This window comes from Neodiprion pinetum, chromosome 2 (assembly GCF_021155775.2).
Source record: "Neodiprion pinetum isolate iyNeoPine1 chromosome 2, iyNeoPine1.2, whole genome shotgun sequence".
Taxonomy (NCBI): domain Eukaryota; kingdom Metazoa; phylum Arthropoda; class Insecta; order Hymenoptera; family Diprionidae; genus Neodiprion; species Neodiprion pinetum.
Window position 1 is genome coordinate 32,609,771 of NC_060233.1, and position 23,010 is coordinate 32,632,780.

The 23,010-nt window shown below is 38.3% G+C and overlaps 1 protein-coding gene across 10 annotated transcripts in view; it reads right to left on the reverse strand.

Moving 5' to 3' along the window:
• The window catches only part of LOC124211247 (protein abrupt), a 67,215-nt gene that overhangs the window by 36,469 nt on the left and 7,736 nt on the right, over positions 1-23,010 (reverse strand). For 9 of the 10 annotated variants that reach the window (XM_046610106.2, XM_046610105.2, XM_046610104.2 and 6 more), the window contains one exon: positions 4,292-6,231. In XM_046610106.2, the coding sequence (XP_046466062.1) occupies positions 4,292-4,498 (207 nt within the window). In that variant the 5' untranslated portion in view covers positions 4,499-6,231. Of the gene's footprint in view, positions 1-4,291; positions 6,232-19,095; positions 19,293-23,010 lie in introns of all 10 variants that reach the window. The other variant, XM_046610100.2, reaches the window with a different exon arrangement.

Genomic DNA, 23,010 nt, shown 5'->3' on the forward strand with positions numbered 1-23,010 from the left:
CCGATTCTACATTGATTTTATTTCATCATCACTTTTCACATTCCGTATGAATTCAATTTTTTTCAGATCCAAGTCATTTTACGATCCGTACGTACGTATACGTGTCGAAAACATTTTCTAACTTTTCATTCATATATATATATATATATTTATTTATATAATGTACTTCAATGAATCGTAAATTTCTAAACCACCAAGTTCTTTTTTTCTCCTTTTTTTCTGTCTAACAAGCGAGAAACGCGAGTGAATGAGTGAATTAAGTGTATATAGAAAAACGTAATGAACCCGAGGGATGTGGCAATTACACGCGTCACATATACTTACGTACGCATAGGTGAACCCACGTATAGGTGAACGATTTAGCACGGAGGGTAATTAACGATGAAATTTATGCATCTATCAAATCCACGTAGAGAAAGTGTCACATGGCTGTCTTAGACTACGCGTAATATTATACGTACCTTACTACAGCCACCGCGACGAAATAGTTATAGCCACGATTGCGTGTATGCGTGCGCGTGATGACCGATACCACTTAAAACTCAACCGAAACTCAGATTTCGTGTCTTTTTATTCCTTTCTTTCTCAATTTACCGCACGTTGGATCGGCGTACTTTTCGGAGCCCGTGTGCAAACACGAAAGTGAGTGTAATTATATACACACAAACGCACACAGGAGATATCAGAGTGAGAATGGAAATGAAATAAAAATATTTATACATTTTAACGGAGCTCTCAAGTTTTTCTGAAACACATCTTTCCGGCTTTTCTTTATATTTTTTCGAAACATCACCGGCAAAACGGACTAACTTTTTTAAAACATTTTCTCAACTCAAGGTAACACGAACAAACAAGCACACACGGACGACGAATCTGTCACGAGAAAAAATGCAGAAATACTTCTAATAAATGAAAGTTCCAATTTTGTGTTTCATTAGAAAAACATTTTTTCAAAATTTAATTTTTTTTCCACCCAAAGTCTGGCTGATCCGTTTGAATTGTATAATTTTTACCTTGCGACGTTATACTTTATACTAAAATGAAGGCAGAAATAATATTAAAGAAAAAAAAAAACTGCAAAGAAAAAAATTAGATAAAATAAATCCCCCGAAAAGAATTTTCCCGGGAGTAGATGATTCTGGTTGTTAGGGTGCGTATACAATTTATACGTATATTAAAAGAGTATCATACGTATGAATGTCGTCGAAAATGTGGTTAAAGAAGGGTGGAGGGGGGGATATGCGTAGGCCGATGCCGATGCTGTTCCCTGGATGTGAATAACGTCTAATTCAAACGGTTAAATCAAAAGGTGAATACAAAAAGGCCATAAATAAGGTTTCTCTTTCGTAAGTTGAAAGATAAACTCGCGAGAAGACGTAGTTCGTTCCTTCGTTTGACCGGACCTGCAGGTAAAGGTGAGGCTGTATAAATAAGAGGAAGCGAAGTAGCATATCGAGCCCCTCTTCCCTTCGAACTCCACATAATACACCGTAAACACACACGCACACACACACGCACACACACTCGCGGACGTGATCGTATGTAAATAGGTATCACACAGATAGACTTTTTTTTTTTTATACATACGTATATCCAATTTTTACACGTCTGCGTGCGATATATAGGCATGCGTGTGTGTGTGTGTGTGTGTGTGTGGGTGGGTACGTACACGAGAAAAGGGGAAAAAGACCGTATTCTTTATCCGGAGTCAAAACCCGTCGCCCGGACTTCCCACGCAATCAGCGCTTTTTGATCACGAGAAAGTATAAAGTCTACACGTTAAAACGCTCGGTATATAATACGCATGACAAGCAAGTAGGCGCTGTTACACAGCATCGTGCATTCTCACTGGACCAGGAAATGCGCGTCGCGCCAAATTCCCGAAACACTTTTAACACGCGGGCCATTTATATTATACAGTATATGTATACGTATACAAGTTTCTTCACCAAACGAGAAGAAAAGAAGAGAGCGATTGTTCTTTTTTTTTTCTGTCGTCGCAATCGCATATCTACAGTATAGAATTAAGTTTTTGCATTAATTCAAGTACGCGAATGGTAGTTTGAACAAGATTTTCGTAACCGAATAAAACTTCCTTCTTTCCTCCTTATTCTTTGCTTGAAAGTTTGAATTTCAAGTGACCTGATTATGTACAGGCACACGATATACGGTTATTACAGGTATTCAAACGTGACATACATATTTTTTATAAATTCAACTTGTTCAATTATTCCGACGATGCATAATAGTTATTTTTGATTGAACGTTTCGATACGTTGACGTTACTAACTTCAGCCTCGTACATGTACGTGTGTGTATATATTACATATATTATGTATGCTGTCAAATCAGTCATTCCACTTTTTCGAGAATTCGATTAGTTACACGAGAGCTTCAGCCAGGCGCTGCAAGGCTACAACAGCCAGAGACGATGGATTATTATGTAAATAAACCGGAAGCTTCTACTAAGGATCTCCTAATTACTTACTTCCGTTTCAGAATCTACCGCGGATTATTCTGAAAGTGGTGCAACGGTATCGCGGTCTGCATTTTATCATTTTCATTTTATTCGATCTCTTTTTCACTCGTATCATCCTCACCGCAATTAGCACCAAGTTCTTGAAATAAATTCAACAATTCCTCGTCGTTTCTAAATCCGTGCGATTTCAATACAACCCTTGCAAAATCGATTCTCGCAATACTTACCCTACGTATGCCCTTGTACGTACGTACCTACCAACCTCGACACACAAGAAGCGAGTAATATTATTCCACCGAAATTTCAAATCGCCTCAAATTATCCCCAGTAACGCAACGGAGCGTGTACTCTATCGCGATCCTGGATGTATTATACTACCAACCGCTACTAATTTCGCCCTACCTTTCCTACCAAGATATTTTCCACAGCGATTTACATTACGCATGTATATGCGTATATAAGTGTACGTCTTTACATGCTACGTAACGTAATGTACAACGCAACGAAAATGGAACTGACGTAGAATGCCCGAAGCAGACGTATTGCGTACGCGAAGTTAAGTTTGTAAGGTAGCGAGATAAGTTGCGGTTAACATCTTTTACAATCATTATTATTATTGTTAGTGATATGATTATTATTGTTGTTGGTGCTGTTGTTGTTGTTCTTGTTGTTATTATTATTATTGCTATAACCTAAAATCTTTTATCCCTCACTCGTGTGTGTTCAAAACTTGTACACAGCCTGCAGCGATGGATTATAATTTTACTAGCGTAATTTCTTGCACGACAGATAAGCGTTAAAAAGTGATACATGTTTTACACGCGTATGCACGTGATAAAAAAAAAATATACATGTATACGGAAGTTCAGATGTATACGTAGCGAACATTGGACTTGGTTTAATCGATATTTAAAATAACCAGTGATATTTTTTTTTTTTTTTTTCTTCAGGTGTAATTTTTTATCAATTTTTATTCTAATCTTTCTGCATGTATAATATTTACGTGTATGTACATATATATTCCTATATTTGCGATACGTAACATACCCACGCACAGGATAACGATCATGGTAAAAGTTGTCCCGATTTAAGTGGGACAACCAGCTAGATAAATAATCACAGAAATTACTATCTCCTTTTTATTTCTATAGTATTATAGCCGCGCGTCAGCTCAGATAATACCTGCAGAAATTCCTATCGCGACACGTGCAGCGTTGTATTTAATTTCTGATCGCGAACGAGGCGATTTTATCCAGAAGATAAATGAATACAAGTGAAGGTTTAAGAAAGAAAACAAAAAAAAAGAAGAAAATGGTCGGATCTTTCAATTCAAGAATGTCATCTCATCTTCATAACGGATTCGACGACATGATATTTCGCATTTTTTTTTCTCAAAATATACACATAGGTATATATATTTTTGTACGGTATAATCGTTTCTCGTTACAAGATCGACAGCTAAGCTACAGTTGAAAATTAAACTTGTGGACGGCCGAATCGTCGTTCAAAATTCTGTACAACATATAATAATATTTCGCCTCGGAATTTTTATTTCAAGATCAAGTTTCGTTTCAAGTGGCACCGTTGAAGGAAGCACCAAGATAAATGAAGATAAAAAATAAAATAAAAAAATACACACGAAACCTGACTTGTCCGTCGGAAATTCTCCGCTCTTGTTCAAATCTCATCAATAGAGTTATTGTAACAGTAAGAGTGGGGGGGGGGGGGGGGTTAAATTTGAAGAAAATGAATGAAAATTCATAACGTCTATCGGAAGACGTGGTAGGAGAAAATAAGGATAGTTATACCGACCTTAAGGAGCCTCCGGAAGTATGGACTGCAGGCCGAAAGCACGACCTTGTGGGCGGTGAAGCTGCTGCTGTCGCAGGCGAGCGTTACGTCGACGAAGTCCTCCTCGTCCCGGAGATGACGAAACGAGCTGAGTATGCTGGAGTGGAAGTCGTTCCAGCGCAGGGAATACTGTTGTTCGCCGCTCGAGGAAGACGATGATGCCGCCATGGTGCCCGTACCACCGGGACCCACGGCTGCCGGCACCAGAGGTGCTATCGTGCACAATTCGCCCCGTGCACTTTCCTCAGCCTGCGGCTACCTCGACGATCCAAGGCCGCGGGGTTGAGGAATGACGCCCTCGCGATTCGAGGGACAGAGATAGGAGGAGTCGGGGTGTCCTTTACCCCTTCCTTTATTTATGCACTTCGATTGTTCTTCTCCCTTTTATACGATACTTCTTCAAATTGTTACGATTTTTTTTTTCTTTTCTGTTTTCTTTTTTTCTCTATCTCTCTCTCCGAACGTTACCTTATTTACTCCACCTGTGTTAGTTGGTTGCTGGTTTCTTTGATTGGTTGATTGACCCTCACGTTTTTTTTCTTTTTTTGTTTCCTCAACGTCGGAAAAAAATAACACAACTATCCGAACGAAAGCGCGCGCTGTTCGAAGACGATGAGATTTTTTTCACAAGGAGTGACACGCGGGTTCTTTTTTGTTTTGTTTTGTATTTTTTTTTTTTTTTTTTTTTTTTGTTCTTTTTTGTTTTTTTTTTGTTTTTTTTTTCTTTTTTAAATTTTAAAAAATTTTTATTAACAATGCAACAACGTCGATAAAATTAGCAATAGAATTTAGCGATTAAAATACATTTGAAAGAGTATAGATCGTAAGAAAAAACAATGGAAAAAAGAAAATGAAAATAAAAAAGCAGGAAACGTTACGGGGGGGATAAAAAAAAACAACGTCCGCACTGCTGGTTAAAAAATTCGCGACTTACGAATCTGCATTTTCCTTGTGCAACGATTAAAGTTCCTCACTCTAGGAATAATTATACCGAACAGAATCATGGTTAGGGATTTTCTTTACTTCTTCGGTAAAAAAATGCGTTTAATTTTATTCGTCCCTCTTTGTTTCAATTTTGTATAAACCGGCTATTGCGATTGTGGGAAATGAAACAACGGAATAAGGAAAGTTACTTATCACTTTTCTTTAATATTATTATTATTCTTTGGCGTCTCTTTCGTTTTCGTATTTATCACTTTTTCCGTTTCGCAAGGCCTTCGGGAAACGGTGTGCACCTGTTTTCTTCTTCTTCTTCTTCTCCTTGTTCTTCTTTTTTTTTTTCTTCTGCACTTCCAAGCTTATAATATCGACGGTCTTTGAGTCGATATTGAATTTCCACCGTCAATAATTGGATTACACAAGAGTGAACCAGTGATTTAGATTGTGGCTGGATTAAGGGTTACATGAATTTAATTTTGGGAAATAAAAATAAAAATCTCTGAGGATGATCCTGCCGTCACGGGCCGACGTTATTCTCTCCTTTTCTTCCACCTTTACCTTCTTTGGGCTCACACACTTTCAAGTGTTTTCAACTTGGCTCTTTTCTTCTCATGTCTTCGTCTTCTTCTTCGCGTCTTCTTTCACGTGTACTTTTTCCTTCCTATTTCGTGCAATCGTTTCTATCGTCTGTTTCTCTTGTGTTTTAAATCATGTGTACGAATCAACTTTCACCTTGTTTTTTCGTTTTTTCCTGTTTTTTTTTCTCTAGTTGTTTCACCACTTCATTCTGCTATCTTCAAAACTTTCCTTCTCGCATAACTCTTTCCACAGTTCTCCTCGTCACGCTGATTCTTCACTATCATCCAAGTTTTCCCCGATGATTCCTCTCGTTCCCTCTCTCCTCGGTGTTTCTTCTTGGGTCACTGACTTTATCTCTCTCTGTCTCCCCGCTCTCAGTCGTTCTGTAATATAAAGCAAGAAAGACGAATGATCATTGTGTTACGTCAACTGCTGCACCCTCCCTCCCACCCCATTACTCCCATCCCGACATCTATAAGCTCTGCTTCGTGACAAAGAGTCGTTTAACCTCTTCCTGATTAGGCAGTATTATAAACCCTGTGAAGGGCAGCATGCATCCAGGGTGCCCGAGGAGTCCGCACCCCTGCCCCTCACCCTCCTTAATAACAATCCACGTAAGTCACAAATAAGACAATATAATTAATCGAACTCGTCCGCATGCCTCACTCTAACAATAACCAATTATTCATGATATAGCTGACGTTCATTTATTTTTTCGTAATTTATCTTTCACCTTCTCTCTGTCTCTATACACTTTTTACGGAGATCAGGCGGTCGAAAATTATACATTTACATTTGTCGTACCAGGTGTCCTTACATTTTTTACCTGAAATATATTTTTCTTTATCCGTATTATACGACACTGCATATGATAATAAAAATCGAATTAGCGAGAGAATCAATGCCGAAGTCTTTGGGGTTACCTGAAAAACATTTCATACCGCTACAATCTACTAAGCACAGTTAAACAAATGGCAGAGGAATGATGTATGATCGCTGATTGTACAACATGTAAATTATTATTTGACTGTTGCCGATATTTATTCCGTTTTGTTTGTAATAGATTGTCTTTTTTTAATCGTGTAATTTTATAACGTCGTTTTTTGAGGGTATCGATTAGTATAAAGTAGTAGAAAAGACATTTTCGCCGTCGTTAAATGTTACGTATACCATTGTTATTACGATACAATTATCATCGTTTTTATACCATCGTCATTGCTATAAAATAATCGTTATAACTAAGTAGGTCTTACGTGCATACGTGAATGGGGAATTTGAAAAGGTCGTAAAAATAAATAGAAAAATTATAAGGCAAACGAATAATTGCTTGCGTCGTTATTCGTCCAAACGGGTGGTACTGAAAATAATCTTAAATCCACTTCAACACACTTCCGTGTACAACGAACGAATAGAGGAAATCGAGAAGCGACTTATTCGCGAACGAATCTGTTTACATAAATATCTAACCGAATGAAACGCGTCGACGTAACGTGACGAAAGATACACGCGTCTTACGTCAACGACGAGAAATTTTTCAATCAAGTACTTTCGATCAATCGCCGTACGCAGACTTGCGAAAATGTGAATAAATATCAGGGAAATTGACAGGGGAAAGAATTTCAAAATTCGGTGGTGACTCGACACTTGCGGTCGAACATCGAAACGGATTTTTTTTTTCCTACTACGATACGTAAAAACGTGTGTAATAATTGATGATAAGAAATCTAGAAAATCCAAATCAGCAAACGCAACTTATAAGACCGGAATACATTCTGAATTTTTTCGTTACACAACATGAAACATCTCGATTCTTCAATCGTTGGTATTAATTTTATTTTTTACGTTGTATGTTACGTGATCCACGTCCATCGGTCACTCAGGCCCGCGAGGATTATATCCAAGCAATCGTACACAGAAACACGGTATATCTATTGGCGCATGTAGCGTATGAATGAACGAGGGATTCGATGAATGAATAAGCTAAGCGGGTCAGAAAAAAAAAAAAAAAAATACCCGCCATTTTTGGAGGAGCAGAAAAAAAAGAGAAAATAAATCGTTACGGTAGCATTCGTAATTTCTATGCCTGCAACAACGTTCAGTCACTTACATGATTGACACATGGTAAGCTTAATTTTTGGGCGCAATCAGATTCTTCGTACGGTATTTTTTCTGTATCAAGAAAATTATGAAAAATAAGAATGGATATCGATAGACAGCGTAAAAAAAAAATATCGATTAATAATCTCCGCGGTTTATTATCAATACGATATAACTCTGAATCGGTGAGAGTTAGGAAAATTCTATCTCGGTACTTTTTTATAGAGCGTGATATTTCCTATAAGAATTATGTATTTAGATAGTTTATACGTCAAGCCGTTTACGAGAAAAAGAAATTCTAAACTTGTCCATCCTTTTTCATTTATTACGTGTTATTCAAGTGGAAAATGTAAAAAATAAAATAGGCACCTCTAAATCTCAAGTTTTTTTTATAAATATATATATAAGATAGTATAAAAATATCGTATTATAACATCCAAGGTGGAAAAATTAGTGTCACATGCGCGCAAACACTATACCTATGCATACAACTGTATACATAATACATGAGAATTAGACGGTTTTTTAAGCACGGAAACAGGATACGCGTAGTAAGCGGTAATTAAGTGACATTATAATCTGAATATAATTACGCGTCCAAGATAGGATAGCCGTCCAGTACTTATATTATTATGCCACTCGAGTTGTACCTACGTAGGTAGATAATGAAATGAATTCGAGAGCTGCGGAAAGAAAATGGATCACGCGGAGTGGTTGCTAGATGCATTTTTACGTACGAAGCTGTGTTTCTTTTTTTTATGCTCGTTTCCCTTTACTTCTTTCTTACCTTCTCAAATTTCTTTTCCTTCATCTTCTCAACAAAAACGTAGCGGAAATTTCTCTTTCTACCTCTGCATTCTTCGTTGTAATTATATTTAAGGATGAGTACAAACGTCTGGTTGGTTATTACGATCGGTATGATGCATCTCGGCATAACGTGCTGCTATATAACGTAGAATAGACGCGTAATAACGCTCACGTATACCGAGTGTAGTTCGTTCCCGTCACAAAGCGGCAATAAGTGCGTGTATCATAACGATCGGGTTGTATTATAGAGTCCAAGATCGTGTCGTGTAGACGTGTCAACGATCTTTCGTCAGAAAAATCGTTGCCTCGCGTTGCGTTGCGCCTTGTAGCTTATTATATGACCGCGTCTGCGCGCACGTCTATATATACATATATACATATTTGTATTTATATATATACAAACCAACATGCGTGTACTTAAGCGTTGCCTAATAAGCCGACGTGCAATGTGTGACTGACTGACTCTCTTCCGCTCTTATTTCTTTTTCACTTTTCTGTTTTACTTCTTCTCTCGATGTCTTCTTAGTGACTTTATTTTTTCTTCTTCTTCTTTTCAAATCTCTCTACCTCCAGAAACAAAGTTAGACTTGTAACGATCAAGTTTCGTGCGTTAAATACCAAAAGGCTTTTGTAACTATTTTCAAATATGGAACACGTATCATGCTACGGTCTCAAAACGCATACTATACGTGTACGATTGTACTATATTATACATTCATATATATAGATATATAGATATATGCATCTTGCAGGGTGGCATGAAATGATGCATGCATCGTATCGGCAATTTCAAGTTCTTTAATATATGCATATTAGGATAGTTATTAATACGGTTGTTTTTGAATTTTTATGCTCCCAGGGACTTGAACGCTTTCAAATTAATAAAAAACATATCCTTAAAATTTCAACTCTCTACATCGCCATTTCTAAGATAGCCCGCTTTGCAATCGAAGTATCTTCTGGAAATAGCATGGGAAGAACTTTTTTGCTCTTTAAAGTTTTATAAGTCGTTGAGGAATATACCGAAAATAATGGAAAATAAATTTTTTTGTAGAGAGTTGAACGTTTTAAAAAAAAAGGTCCGATGCATAAAATTATGTTGCATATGTTAATTAACGATCAAAGTTTAGTCAAATTCGTTAGACACACGTGCGTGTGCGAGTGTGAATTGAATTCGAACCAGTTTCAGAAATAGAAAAAAAAACCATACACGCACAGACACTACGAGGTGTTTGAATAAATATACTTCTAATTTATAAGTTACTTGGATATTTGTACATTATAGAACACACATACGATTATCGCAGCAAACACACTCGCTTTGCAGGTATAGATGTGGATATTATGTTGATATGTAATAATATATATCTACATTTTACACGTAGCAAAGGCGGTTGTGAAATTACCAAGTTTTTCGAATTTTAACCATAAATTAAATATGGCGGTTAATTGATCTCGGCCATTAGCATAAATAAATTCTAACGCCTCATCTCGCGTTACATATACAATTATACACCAGCTTTACGCTGTATAAGAAACATGAAGCATTCGTAATCTCGCGTGGGAAGCTGTGTGTGTATCCAATATTTACGCCCATGATATGGCTATCCGACTAAAAGATATACATATTCTGACCCATTAAATTTCCCCGAACTATACGTCCAATAACGTAAATCGGCAACATCGCCGTAATACAGATATATAAGAATGTGTGTACAGACGGTAAATTTATAATATATAAGACTAATTGGTCACGTGTATTAATATATCTACGGCTAATAAACTGTACGGTAGTTACACGACGATTGAAAAAACGGGAGGGGAAAGAATTAATAAACGTAGGAAAAAAAGGAAAACTTTGGTAAACAACGTATAATATCAAGTTTTGACGCTACGGATTTACGTCCCGCCACAATTATTCGGTATCTTCAATAATTGGTTGAATCTTTTTTTTTTCACGTTTCACCGTAGTTTCCCAGCAACTCATTCGCACGATTCCTAGACAAAATTTCCCTACAGACAACCTTGGCATTGTATACCGTACGAATGTTTGAATTCAAGTAGTACGAAGTCTGAGTCAACGATTCAACCGCGGGTATTTTAGACAAAATTCTTCCGCTCAGCGGACTTGATTTGCTTATTTTTTTGCAATCGACAATTAATCATCGATAGTCGAACTCTTTAGCATATAACAGCAAAGCGTAAATTCGAACGAAAGAAAATTTAATCATTTTTCGTACCTAATGCGCGTATAATAAATTAATATTCAGTTATCAAACCAATCAATATCAATTAGTCGGGGTCTATATTACTCGTTGGCGATTAAAGTTATCTACTTTACTAGTTTCTTCTTCTTCTTATTCTTCTTCTCGCGCGCGTGTTCCGCTTTCTTCTTTCATTCCTTTTTACATCATTTCTTTCACTCATTTCTCATGTGTATTTATGTGTGTATATATATATACATGTGTGTGTGTATATATATGCGTGTGCATACGTGTAATATACATAGACAAGCGGAGCCGCGAAGACGAGAAGTGTTGAAGGGAAATATTAATGTCAGGACATTTGTGATGACCGCACGATTATATGTATGTATACTCGCTTAAAGCCGTGCCTATTTATCTACCGTGTAAATTTATACACGTATATGCATATTGTATACGTATAAGACAGAGGAGAAATGTCGCCTCGGATATTACGCTGCACGTATAACACTAATGCACGCACATAGCGCTGCCGTAAAATCGACGCCGCGTCGCAATTCATCGCTACTTATTCTCAATCCTGTAAAACGGATAGGTGTAATTATATAATGATTATAACGATAATAAGATTATGAATAGGCGACTATCAAATGAAAATTCAACAAAGTAAAAGGTAGAAAAAAAAGTCAAAGAAAAAGAAACACGAATAGGACGGGGGCGAAGAAATTACACAAGAGAAGGAAAAAGACTGCATCGTGAACAAAAGTATCAACACGTCGTGATTAACCGCAGGTGAGCATGTATATATGTATTTTTATTATTGTCATTATTGTTTTTAGTGAACGATTCTCGGTTTTTCTATCTAGTTGAAAATTTTAATTTTCCAAAATACATCTCAGAATTGTAGAAAAGTAAGAAACTAGAACAAGAAAGGAGGAGAAAAATTGAACTCAAACGGGCCATTAAAACAAATTCGTCTGACATGATGGAGTAGATGAAAGAAGAAAATGTCACGAAAAATACGAACAAGTATACGAAGATATTGTAACAACGAAAAGGTGAAAATAAACTATAGGAGAAGAAGAGTCGGCGAAGGAGAAACGCGGGCGTGCAGACGCTAAATTTTTATACTATCTGTTATACCTGGTTGTATAATAAATGTATATAAGAGAATTGTTGTGAGGTTTGAGAGCTGTGAGCGGGCGACGATAACGGACATTGTTTGCGGGTCAGAGGAGATAAGAGTCACGTAAGAAAGATGGATTTCGATAAGGAAATTCACCGTGGGTTTTACATTATTATATACGAGCTGCGGAGCATATTATATACGACGCGTCGGCGTAGAAACGGGTTGAGTTTGGGGCGGTGGCGGCGGTGGGGGTGGAGGATGTGGTGGGAAGGGAAAGGAAAAAGGAAACAAGGCAGCCTACTGACAAAAGCTTTAAAAGCTGCTATATAAGTGACGCCGTTGCTGCTACATCGGAAGGTGTACATTTTATTTTTCTCGTCAGGGCGTTCTTCCCGCGTTTTTCTGTTCCATTTTTTCGTTTTTCTTTTCTTTCTTTTTTCTTTTTTTTTTACCTTTCTTCCTCACTTTTTTCCACACTTATTACCGTTCTCATTGGCACTTGCTCGCGGTGTGAAATACCGAAATTTTATCAATTGCAGAGGGTCATCAGGTAGTAAATATACATATTTACACAATGCATATCGTGCACGGTTTTATATGCACAGCGGGGATAAATGACGGTGTGAAATTCTAGACGGTAGATATACACATGCAGGTCAGCGTGATCCTGTAATGGACCATTGAAAACAAAAAGAGAAGCCGAAGAAGAAGTCAGGAGTGAGATTAGGGACGCCGTGTCATATTCATACATGCGATGTGCGTAGAGATTCTTAAAAAGTGATGCATAGTAGAGAGATACTTGAATACGTGCGTCGGCTGGAACTGTTTTAAAATGAGAAACAAAACGTACGATAAAAAGGAAAAAAAGAAGAAAGAAAAAAAAAAACATGAACGCCCAAAATAGGAATGACAAGATTGTTCGGAAAAGAGAATCAAGAATAAACGGTCTTGAATCGCGTATCACGTGATATTCACTATAAAGTTTTTCGTGTAGTATTGCGATAATCTTGGATTCAACGAAGAAAAGAAAAAAAAAAAAACACCAAATGAATAAGAAAAAAGATCCGCACACAATGATACAGTACAGAAATCTTACGCTCGAACGGATCGATCGAATATATGTATATAAATCGCCTGAAGACAAGAAAAATTGAGGCTAATTTAATCTACGATAGGAATAGAATTCCAACGTATTTTCGTCATTCGCTTAGAACGGTAAACTAAACAAACAGATTTAACGTTGCAATTACGAAAGAAAATTTATCATTTACATTTTTATTATATTTTAAACAATATACAAACTTTGTTGTAACCATGCTAACTTTGCTGTAATTTTTTATGCAATCGTGTAAAAAATGAAATTTTTCTCGATGTTCTTACTTCAATTCGACTTGTGTCAATTCAAAGATACGAATTACAGATCGAAATAACCTCAAAGGAGTTAATGAGGTACTCGTCACGTGCATGTTACATATGCATGTAAGTCTACGAACCTGTAAAACGGACCTGTGATTTTTATCTGAAAAATACCAACATGACAAGCAAACCGCAGGTGCCTAAACGCGTGTCGGAAAAAATGTTTAAATTAATTTATGCAAAACACGCAAGTCTCCGTATCTCTCCCTCGCTTTCCGTTCTATAAGAAAAAAAAAGAAAGAGGAAAACACCAAGTACTTGCTGCAGTTTATACTTTTCAATAACTGTTCTCATAATAAATTTCCGACTCTTAAAAAATCCATTCCGAACCGAGTATACCTATACGCCTAACGCGTCGTCAAACAAGCCGATCGTTGTCAAGCTCGCGGGCGATTATCCCGATTACAATAGTCTATATATAGTATTATCTTACCGTTTGCTTTTATTACGTTTACCATATACACAATGCGACGTGTATCGGTGTCACAAATGTGTACGCATATCATCGCCACGATCAAAGTATCACCGACTATTCGCCTGTAATGGAAATTTTGTAACGTATTACGCATGCTGTACACGATATAAAGATATACATACTTATACCGTAGAATCGCATTTAATATTTATCAAATGTTCAGGTACAAATGTGTGCATACATGTGTGTGTATATATATATATATACATATATATATTTATATATACACACTCATCCTCAGTCGTACGTTGGTAAAGCGTGTATTCGAGTACGTCGTGTACATATGTAGGCATGTGTTATAGATACGTATAATATTATATAGGTACGTATGAATGGCGTACGTTTGTGAATAGATTTCTATAAATAACATTCGTCGCCAAAAATTTAACACGGCCAGTCACGTTTTTTCACCTCCGCGGTTAACCCAGAGGCAGCATCTTGTTATAATATACATCGTATACGAGGTATAACGCGAGTATCGTACTTGTGTGAATAATAAGATAAGAGAAAAGGGTAAATACGGAAGAGTAAGATGAAAAAATTTACGGATGAATAGTATACCTCGTTACAGTTTCGTGCAGATTTTTTTAAACACTGATGAGAACGAACGGAGTATTCGGAAATTTGCCAATTTTTCGATACAAGGTTGCAGGATCCGAATGGATATGGAGATATTGCGGAGGCTGCAGCGGACAATAAGATTGACGACGATGTGCACCTTTAAGGAATGTCTCGTGAAAGGGTAATAAAAAATACAAAAATACTTTAAGAAATAACAGCGAGCAACTTAAAGGCGATTCTTCAGCAGGATATAAAATTTAATGTATCTAATTATTGCTTCTGCATACGAAGACGACGACTGTAGAATGTACGTTAGAATGTAGGTGAAATACCGTCGGTCCAATCGTTTGGGAAATACCCACGTTTAGTGACCCACAAAACATTCCCAACATACATTGTTATTATGCTGTATAATTGTCTTTGTTTCACAAACTCGTTGTGTTCCTCCCTATCCATGATATCTCCGTAGAAAAGTGTTTTCAACTTTCGATCTTCGCGTCCGAAATCGAATTAGATTTTCCACCTCGGTGGAAGACGAAAATAAGAACGAAAGTAAAATTCTGCTAATTTATCGCAATGCAATGCATGCAGTCAGTGACAGTAATTTAGGTAAAATATTCGAAGACACGAACGTATAACAACGAACATTAAAGTGTATAATTAACGCTGTGTAAAAATTCCCAATACTATGAAAACACATTCGTTAGCCTTAATTAATCACCTGAGAAACGATGGAAAGAAAAATATCCAAAATTTCGGAAACTGATAGAATTTTTAAAAAATTGTAAAAATAGGAAAAAATGCATGGGTATGAGCTCGATCCGTATTATCCGCCCAACATTCACAGATGTAAAAAACCTGCGAGAAGAGTTTCGTTAGGATTTTGTTGTCTAGCTGTAGATAACGTACATACGTATATAATGTACAATGTTTGTAGATATGGCAAAGCAAGGAATGTGATGAATTTCGAGGTGTGGCCTCCTACTTCTCTCTTTGCTAGTAGACGCGGAATGGCGATGTGCAGCGTGTAAGATATCGTGTGTCATGGATCAAGGAGCGGGGGAAATAACTGAGGAATATACCCGCCTCAATTAAAATATGTACACCCAGAGAATTCGCTCTACGGCTAGAAACACTCCGCGGAATACTCGATACCTCCTCCTTCCTTCTCCTCGCTCCTCGCCTCGGCATGCTGTCGAATTAATGCGATATCTCTAAGGTAAGTAGGTAGCTAGGTAGGTAGGTACTAACTCCTTTCCATTCATCAGCTGACCGGTGGAAGGGGAAATTCACAATAGGTAGCGCGGATAGAGGGGCGGATAATAACCGGCCAGGCAATTTCACCCACATGTAAATTTCAATCCGTGCGACGAGTCTCCAATTTTGGCAATTTTTTTTTAAATCGAAGATTACTGTAAATCCGAAAGAAACGCCGAATTTGAAAAGTTCCGAATTTCGTGATGGCGGGATTAGAGTAAAGAAATCAAAGATTGACGGAACATCAAAGTTTCGAATGGTCCGAAAGCTGACGGTCAAAGTTCCGAAAGTGCAAGGTTCCGAAAAGACAAAATGCCTAAGGGGCATAACTTTTACAAGTCAAAGTTGCGAAAGTGCGAAGATGAGAAAATTTAAAAATCTGAAACGTCGAAATTCCAAATGATCGAAGGTTTTCAGTTCTGTGAGTTTCTGGCTTGATGAAGTTGCACCACTTTCATCTTTCTTTGTTATCGATTTTCGTTATTTTTACATTCGGAATCCTGGTCATTAACGTAACTTGAATTTTTGAGCCGTCCTTTGGGTTTCCGACCATTCGAAACGTTGTTGTTTGGTAAAAGTTTGGTCTCGTTACTTCAATTGGCCCCACCAAATGATTCGGAATTAGGCGCTGTCGGGACTTTGAAAATTCAGAACTTCAACCCCGCCCCGATTGGTAACAGTTTACAATGGTTGAAAAGAGATAAAAAGATGAAAATTATAAACCACACGAGAAGGATGAGCTGGTTTATTTGAAGGATGGATGCGTTCAGGGGTTACTTGAGATTCCGGATAGGATTTGTTTGTTATACAATATGCATACTGCGGGTTTGAGAGACGGCTAAGAGTTGATGGGGACGGAAGAGGAGAGACAGGCAGGTGCCGAGATTCATCCCCGCGTGACGTAACGACATCCGGTTAACGTGTGTCGCCCTCTAGACGTTCTGTAAACTTGTATGTCATGTATTATATATATATAATATATATATATATATATATATATATATATGTAATGCATTACGTATACGCGATACAAATGTGACGAGAACTCACAGTTCAAATATTAAGCCGCGTCGCTGAGCTTTTGACTCTGAGGGTATAAGAAATTAATTTGACTAATAAATGTACGCAGCCGAAACTAGAGTATATTAAGCGGAAACAAAGATTCGTACACTCTTCGGAGATTAAGCACGAGTGAGAAGATAGCAATATAATATCTAATTCTCCGTCAAACGGTGTGAATTCACTATTTTAATTTAAATATTTGTAAACAAATAGTTTGACGTAACTCGTGTGAATGATTAAATTTAACAAAAAAAAAAAAAAAAAGTGGTGTTCGGAAAAGCAAGGAAACTTAATTCATACAATTTTATCTTTACTTATAGTTGGATATTGGAAAAGATAAGAATTTCCCAGAAATTTGATTAATGAAGAAAAATAGAAAAGTTTTCATTGATAAGCTAATCGAGTGATAATATTATTTCAAAGTACACCAACATGACTGTCTAGTATAAAAAATTAGCCGTCTCAGATTCATTGTCCCCAAGTGTACAGTGCAATGTTTGAATATTTCGACGTTTACGTTTCAAGTTTTCTTTTACCTTATCAGTGCAATTTTTCCCTCCAGTTTTTAATTATTCTTATCGGAAACAAAAGGAAAATGAACAAAAATGAAAGAGAGACGAAGGGAAGAAAGGAATGATTTTTCATTCCGCAAAGGGGGCTGGCCGATTTTTTTTTTTTTTTCGCCCTAGTCCTACCCTAAAAGAAGACAAGAGGCGACACTCCGTCGGAACTTTTCCACATACGCTCAGCAAAGCAAAGCAGGCAAGAGCGGCTTCTAAAACCTCGTCGCCTTTGCCGTCGCGTCGTCGTTCGGTCTTTTAGCCATCGGCGGTGGCAAACCAAACAGGCAAGGAGGATCGCATTTGCCGAGAGCATGTGCAGCAGCGCACGAAAGGTCATATAATGAGTATCGTATTACCGAGGGTTCGGGATTGTGGGACTTCTGCAACACACGTAAGACCCCGTCACTCCACGAACCCCCCGTAAACCCCCTTAAAACCCCCACACTGCAGGGACGGGGATTTCAGATCCAGAAATTGTGCAGGACTCGCGACGGGCGGCCTCCTCTACACGTATGTTGGCCTGCGTGCTTTCTGCGCTACGGGCACTATTGCAAGAGAATTTCCTGACGTGAACGAGAGAAGGAAAAAATTCAGAGAACAGAAATGAGGAATAATGATAAAAAAAAGAAAAGAAAAGAAAAAAAAAAACCAACATCCAGACTCGAATTACCAGACCCTGTATGGCGTGGAAATAATTTTTTTTTTCCCATCACTTTCGCCATTGTACCGTTAAAGAAAACGCCTTTGCCGATTTTCTCAAATTGCAGTTTTCCAATTCACTAATATTAATTGTAACGAAGAGTGTGAATATAAATTATCAAATAATTGGTGGCTAAAAATTTATGTGCCTGATATTTTTTTAACGTAAAAATCAAGAGAACAAAGATAATTAATACTCAATCACTAGATATTTGAAATGAGTTTTTTCGTACAACATCTCCGCATATGTATTATACAATTATCAATTTGGGGGTTGGTGGTGGCATTTTTTGGCAAATTAGTACACCATATGTGGCGGTCGATTGATCAATTTGTGGCCATATCCATGAAGGATAAATTGAGGCCTCGCCACAGATGGTAGGAAACGGTTAGGCCGGCTCTTACCACTGAAAAAATTTGATTCTCAATCGATTGGGCACTGTAGATATTCTTTTAATATTTCCTTCTACGATATATTTTCTTTACAATTTTCAATACCCGATTGAATACATTCGTATACAAGTATCAGAACCAGATAAAATATTAAAAAAAAAAAAAAAATCAATCTGGACTCAAACCTTTTTGCGTAATAATATTACAAGACTATGAAATATGGGGTGAAAAGTGTAATAATAACGAAATTGAAAAGAAGAAGAAGAAGAGAAAAGAAGAGACACTGGGAAGCGAATCGTGAATTCTGTCTATTTTTTGTAGTTATATTTCTCTACGCAGATTTATGAAACAGTAGTTCTGGCATAAGGTTGAAGTTCGTAATGTAATTTATGCATAGCGATACATTTTTAGAAAAACTGGTTATTTCACAGTATTATTATTGTCTTAAATTTGCTAATCCGTAACACAGCATCAACACACTCGTATAATACACGTGCAATATATGTATTTGTAAAAATTAGCCAGTTAAAAATAATTCCAAAGTTAGGAAAATAGTAATTTCCCTTTGAACGATCGTTCATTACGTTAGCTTTGCCAGGTTCCATCCCTTATTCCGAAAGTGTATCATTTCTGCCAATCAGCAGCAGCAGCAGCAGCAGCAGCATGCAGACGCAACGTGCACGATGAAGGATAAAAGCTGCGTCGCGTCAAGTATAAACTTGGTCAAAGTTACAAACTTATAACGCGTAGCAGGAAGTACGATCCGGCAGGTAGGCTGCAGCTAGATAGACAGATAAAAACTTGAGATAGGTGGGTATACGGCGGAGGGTTGAGCTGAGGTGTAAGGGCAGAGTAGACGAAGGTTCACGATGGGTGTAAAACGCGTAGTATAGAAAGTTGGCCGAAGCCGAAGCCGAAGACTGGCGTAGATGGAATTCGAGCGTGACGGTGAGGGCATATTGCGTTTGCAGGAAAGATAAATGGTTTTTGCTCACTCACCCTCTTAACCTAGCCTAACCTTCCCCCGGTCCCTTCGCCCTTCAGGGCTGCTTAGGTGTCGGAGGGAGTCCTTCGCTGCTCGCTGCAGGGCTGCAGGGCAAGCAAAGCTAAGCTAACCGAACCAAACCGAGCCCTTAGGCGAAGGGCTGTGCCACAATGAGAGCGCTCAGCATCCGGCTTCTTCGCTTCGGATGCGCACCCACACACGAAAAAGGGCCGGGCCCAAATGTTGCTCGACGAGTGCGCAGTACCGACGACCCACCCCCACCCTCGTCGCCATCTCCTCGTCCTATCCTGTCCTGTCCTGTCCTATCCTAGCCTAGCCTGCCCCATCCCTTATCCTTCTTCGTCGCACGGGGCAAGAGGGGAATAAATGTTGCAGGCGCACAAACCCGGGAGAGGGAGGGCGAGAAGAGGGAGGAGATGAGGAGAGGAGAGCAGCGATACGTGACGTGTAGATGTACGTGACCAGCAGTCGGCCTTCGGTAGTTTCGTAGTTCCTGCAGGGTTCTACGCTCCGTGTATTTTGTATATGGTTTGGGGGTGCGGAGAGCACGCGGCGTCCCTATATATCTCGCTCTCTCTCTTTCTCTCTTGCTTTCTCTCCACGCGTTCATTTGTCACACGTCGACGCGCGGTGCCGGAGAAGGAATAAGGAGGAAACCGACGAGAAGGAGACGGAGGAGGATTTACATTTTTTGCACATCAGTTGCTCCGGCGCCATTTTACTTTACCGGAGAAAATGACTTTTTTCTACATTCTCGCTCGTAAGTTCTCCCTCTCTCTCTCTCTCTCGCTCTCTACCTCTCTTCTTTTTCCTTCGTTTTCCGTGTTATTTTATTCCTATCCTCTCTATCCGCATCTTTTTCCAAAAGCCAACCTTACCTGCACCGTCACGTTTTTGCGGAACGTCAGAATCACCGGGTTATCATCTATCGGTACGTGCAATTTCATTATTTTTTTGCCCTCTTCTCGTTTAAGAATGAATTCGATATAGACAAGAATAGTATCGCAACGCGTTTACATTCGCAACATTTTTTACACTTTTCAATTCGTTTTTTCTGTAGCTATATAATTCCTCATTTGATTCTGCAAATTATTTTCCTCAAGTCATGATGACATATGTTCTTCATTTCCCAAAAACGTACATTTGCAGTTGCACAAAATGACTTTAGAGAGATAATGTTCGAAATTTTGTGCCTCGTACAATTAAACAAGAAATTTCAGTGTTCAAGTATTCGAAAACGTTGCGAATCGCAAGATTATGTCGTCGAGAATTTTTCATTTCTCTCACACGCCTTTCAGGCACTTTGCAATATTTAACCTTTGACCTTCAATGACGGCTGTTGATTGTCGAATTCTCATTTATGCTGCAGAAAATTTTCATATTGAATATCATCCAAATCCACCCAAGGTCTCTAGATTTTTCGAATATTTTACAAGCTATATACAAAATGGACGAAGCTTCATTTCAAAACGTAAGATGACCGTCACATTTTCGAATTACTGAAAATATTTGATATTTTTGCTACGAAACTAAGCACGCAAGTTTTTTTTTCACGTTTCAAATTTCAACCCCGTACATACCTTAAAATACACACGTAGCAAGGGAGGAACTTCGTAGAACCCAAAACTATTTTTACCGAACGAGACTTCAGGTATAAGAAAGAAGGATATTAGATATAGCCTAAGATAAATCTGAAATACGCACTCGTTTGTGTGTACAATACATAGATATATGTATACATAAGATACTTTGTATATACGACACAGCCAAGCTCTGGGCAGGCGTAGGTATACATTTACACATCTATGTATGGTGTATGCCAACACAAAGACACCGATTCGCCATGGGATTAGACTCTGGCTTCAGCAGCAGCAGCAACAGCAACAGAAACAGGTATGGAAAGAGCTGCATGCGTATTATGCATACGCATGTGTGTTTGCGCGTGCGTCTATGCGTATGTGTGTACATACGTATATATGTATATGTGTATATACATAGAAGTGCAGGGAAAAAGGCGTTTCACATGGGTTCCCACAAAACATTTGGCCATATTATTTTTTTTTCCCATCCACCATCCATCCTTCTCTCCGTTTTCCGCCCTTCTTCTTTCTTTCCTCCGTCCAATACCCTGGAGGTACATAAAATATATAAGGGATGCCGCGTGTAAGTTCCAGGTATAAGGTCGCCTCTGCACCTCGTGTGCATCCCGAACACGACGCCTTCTTAAAAATACATTTGCAGCAGCAATGGCAGCAGCTAGGATTTCGATTCACGCGTGCGTTCTGTGCGATTAGGCTTGCACGTGCGTGTGAGCGTGTTGTGCGTATGGAAGGGCTGCGCGGCATACCTGCTGCTGCAGGGATTTTAGTTGCACGTAATATACGAATGAGAAAAATAAACCGAAGAAGAGATGATCCCGCGAGACTAATCGTCAATGTCCTCCGAATGACGGACCATTAATATTGGCCAAAGATACAAAGATTATCACCTCTCCGGGGACTTGCGTCGTATATATATATATATATATATGTATAGGTACATACGTACCTTTGTCAATGGACGAGTATGTGGAACCATGGATCCGAGACTCGAAAATGTACAATAAGTATCTGGGAATACGACAGCTTTTCATTTATTTAAGTAATTATGTCACGCTGTCTCGAAGGAAAATCGCGTGATATATAATACGAATTGGTAATCTCGTTTGTTCATGTTTTACGTAGTTAGTTTATATACAACGTTTCGTTGAGTGCAACTGACGCGAGTGAGGTGTTCAATGTTGTACCTACCTACGTATAATCTATCATACTCCTTAGATTTTACGTAACGCAAGTTTGCCGAAGGATATCAATATTGTTATTGTACTTGATACGTGATATAACGCAAGGATGAAAGAGATACTCGAGTGGAAAATTCGATAGCTGCTGTCGTATTAATCCTGCAGAGACAACGATCTGACGGGATTTAGACGTAATGCGACGTGACGTATCTCTCGTTTAAACGTAAACGTGATAATTTAACGATAAAGAACGGAGGAATACATTTAAGAATGTATTGTGTCGATTAAGTGTTACGTTACGTATTATCGAAATTCGTACGAAGAAAGGCTCAAGAGAAAAGATTGAAAATGTACGAAAATTTGTTAATTTTGATTTTTCCTAGGATAAAACCCCCTGACGTTTTCCCGACTTTTCACGTCGAAAATTCGAGAATTTTCTAACGGTTTCTAACCAAATTTAGGTAATGTTGGGCAGTAGGGCTGTAGGGGTGCTGAAACTTTGCAGGTCGGGTAAAATGGCTTACTTTCGAGGAGGGTAGGCGTAAATTTCGAATGACCCAAAAATTAGGGGTAGCAGAAAATCTCGAGTCAACAGAAAATCCCAAGTTCTCCGAAAATCTCGGGTTTGCTGAAAAGTGCGGAGTTTTTGAACATTTTGGTCACGGCTCTTTTCGCTTGTCCATAAATACCAGGATTTCTAAAGTGGACAGAGAT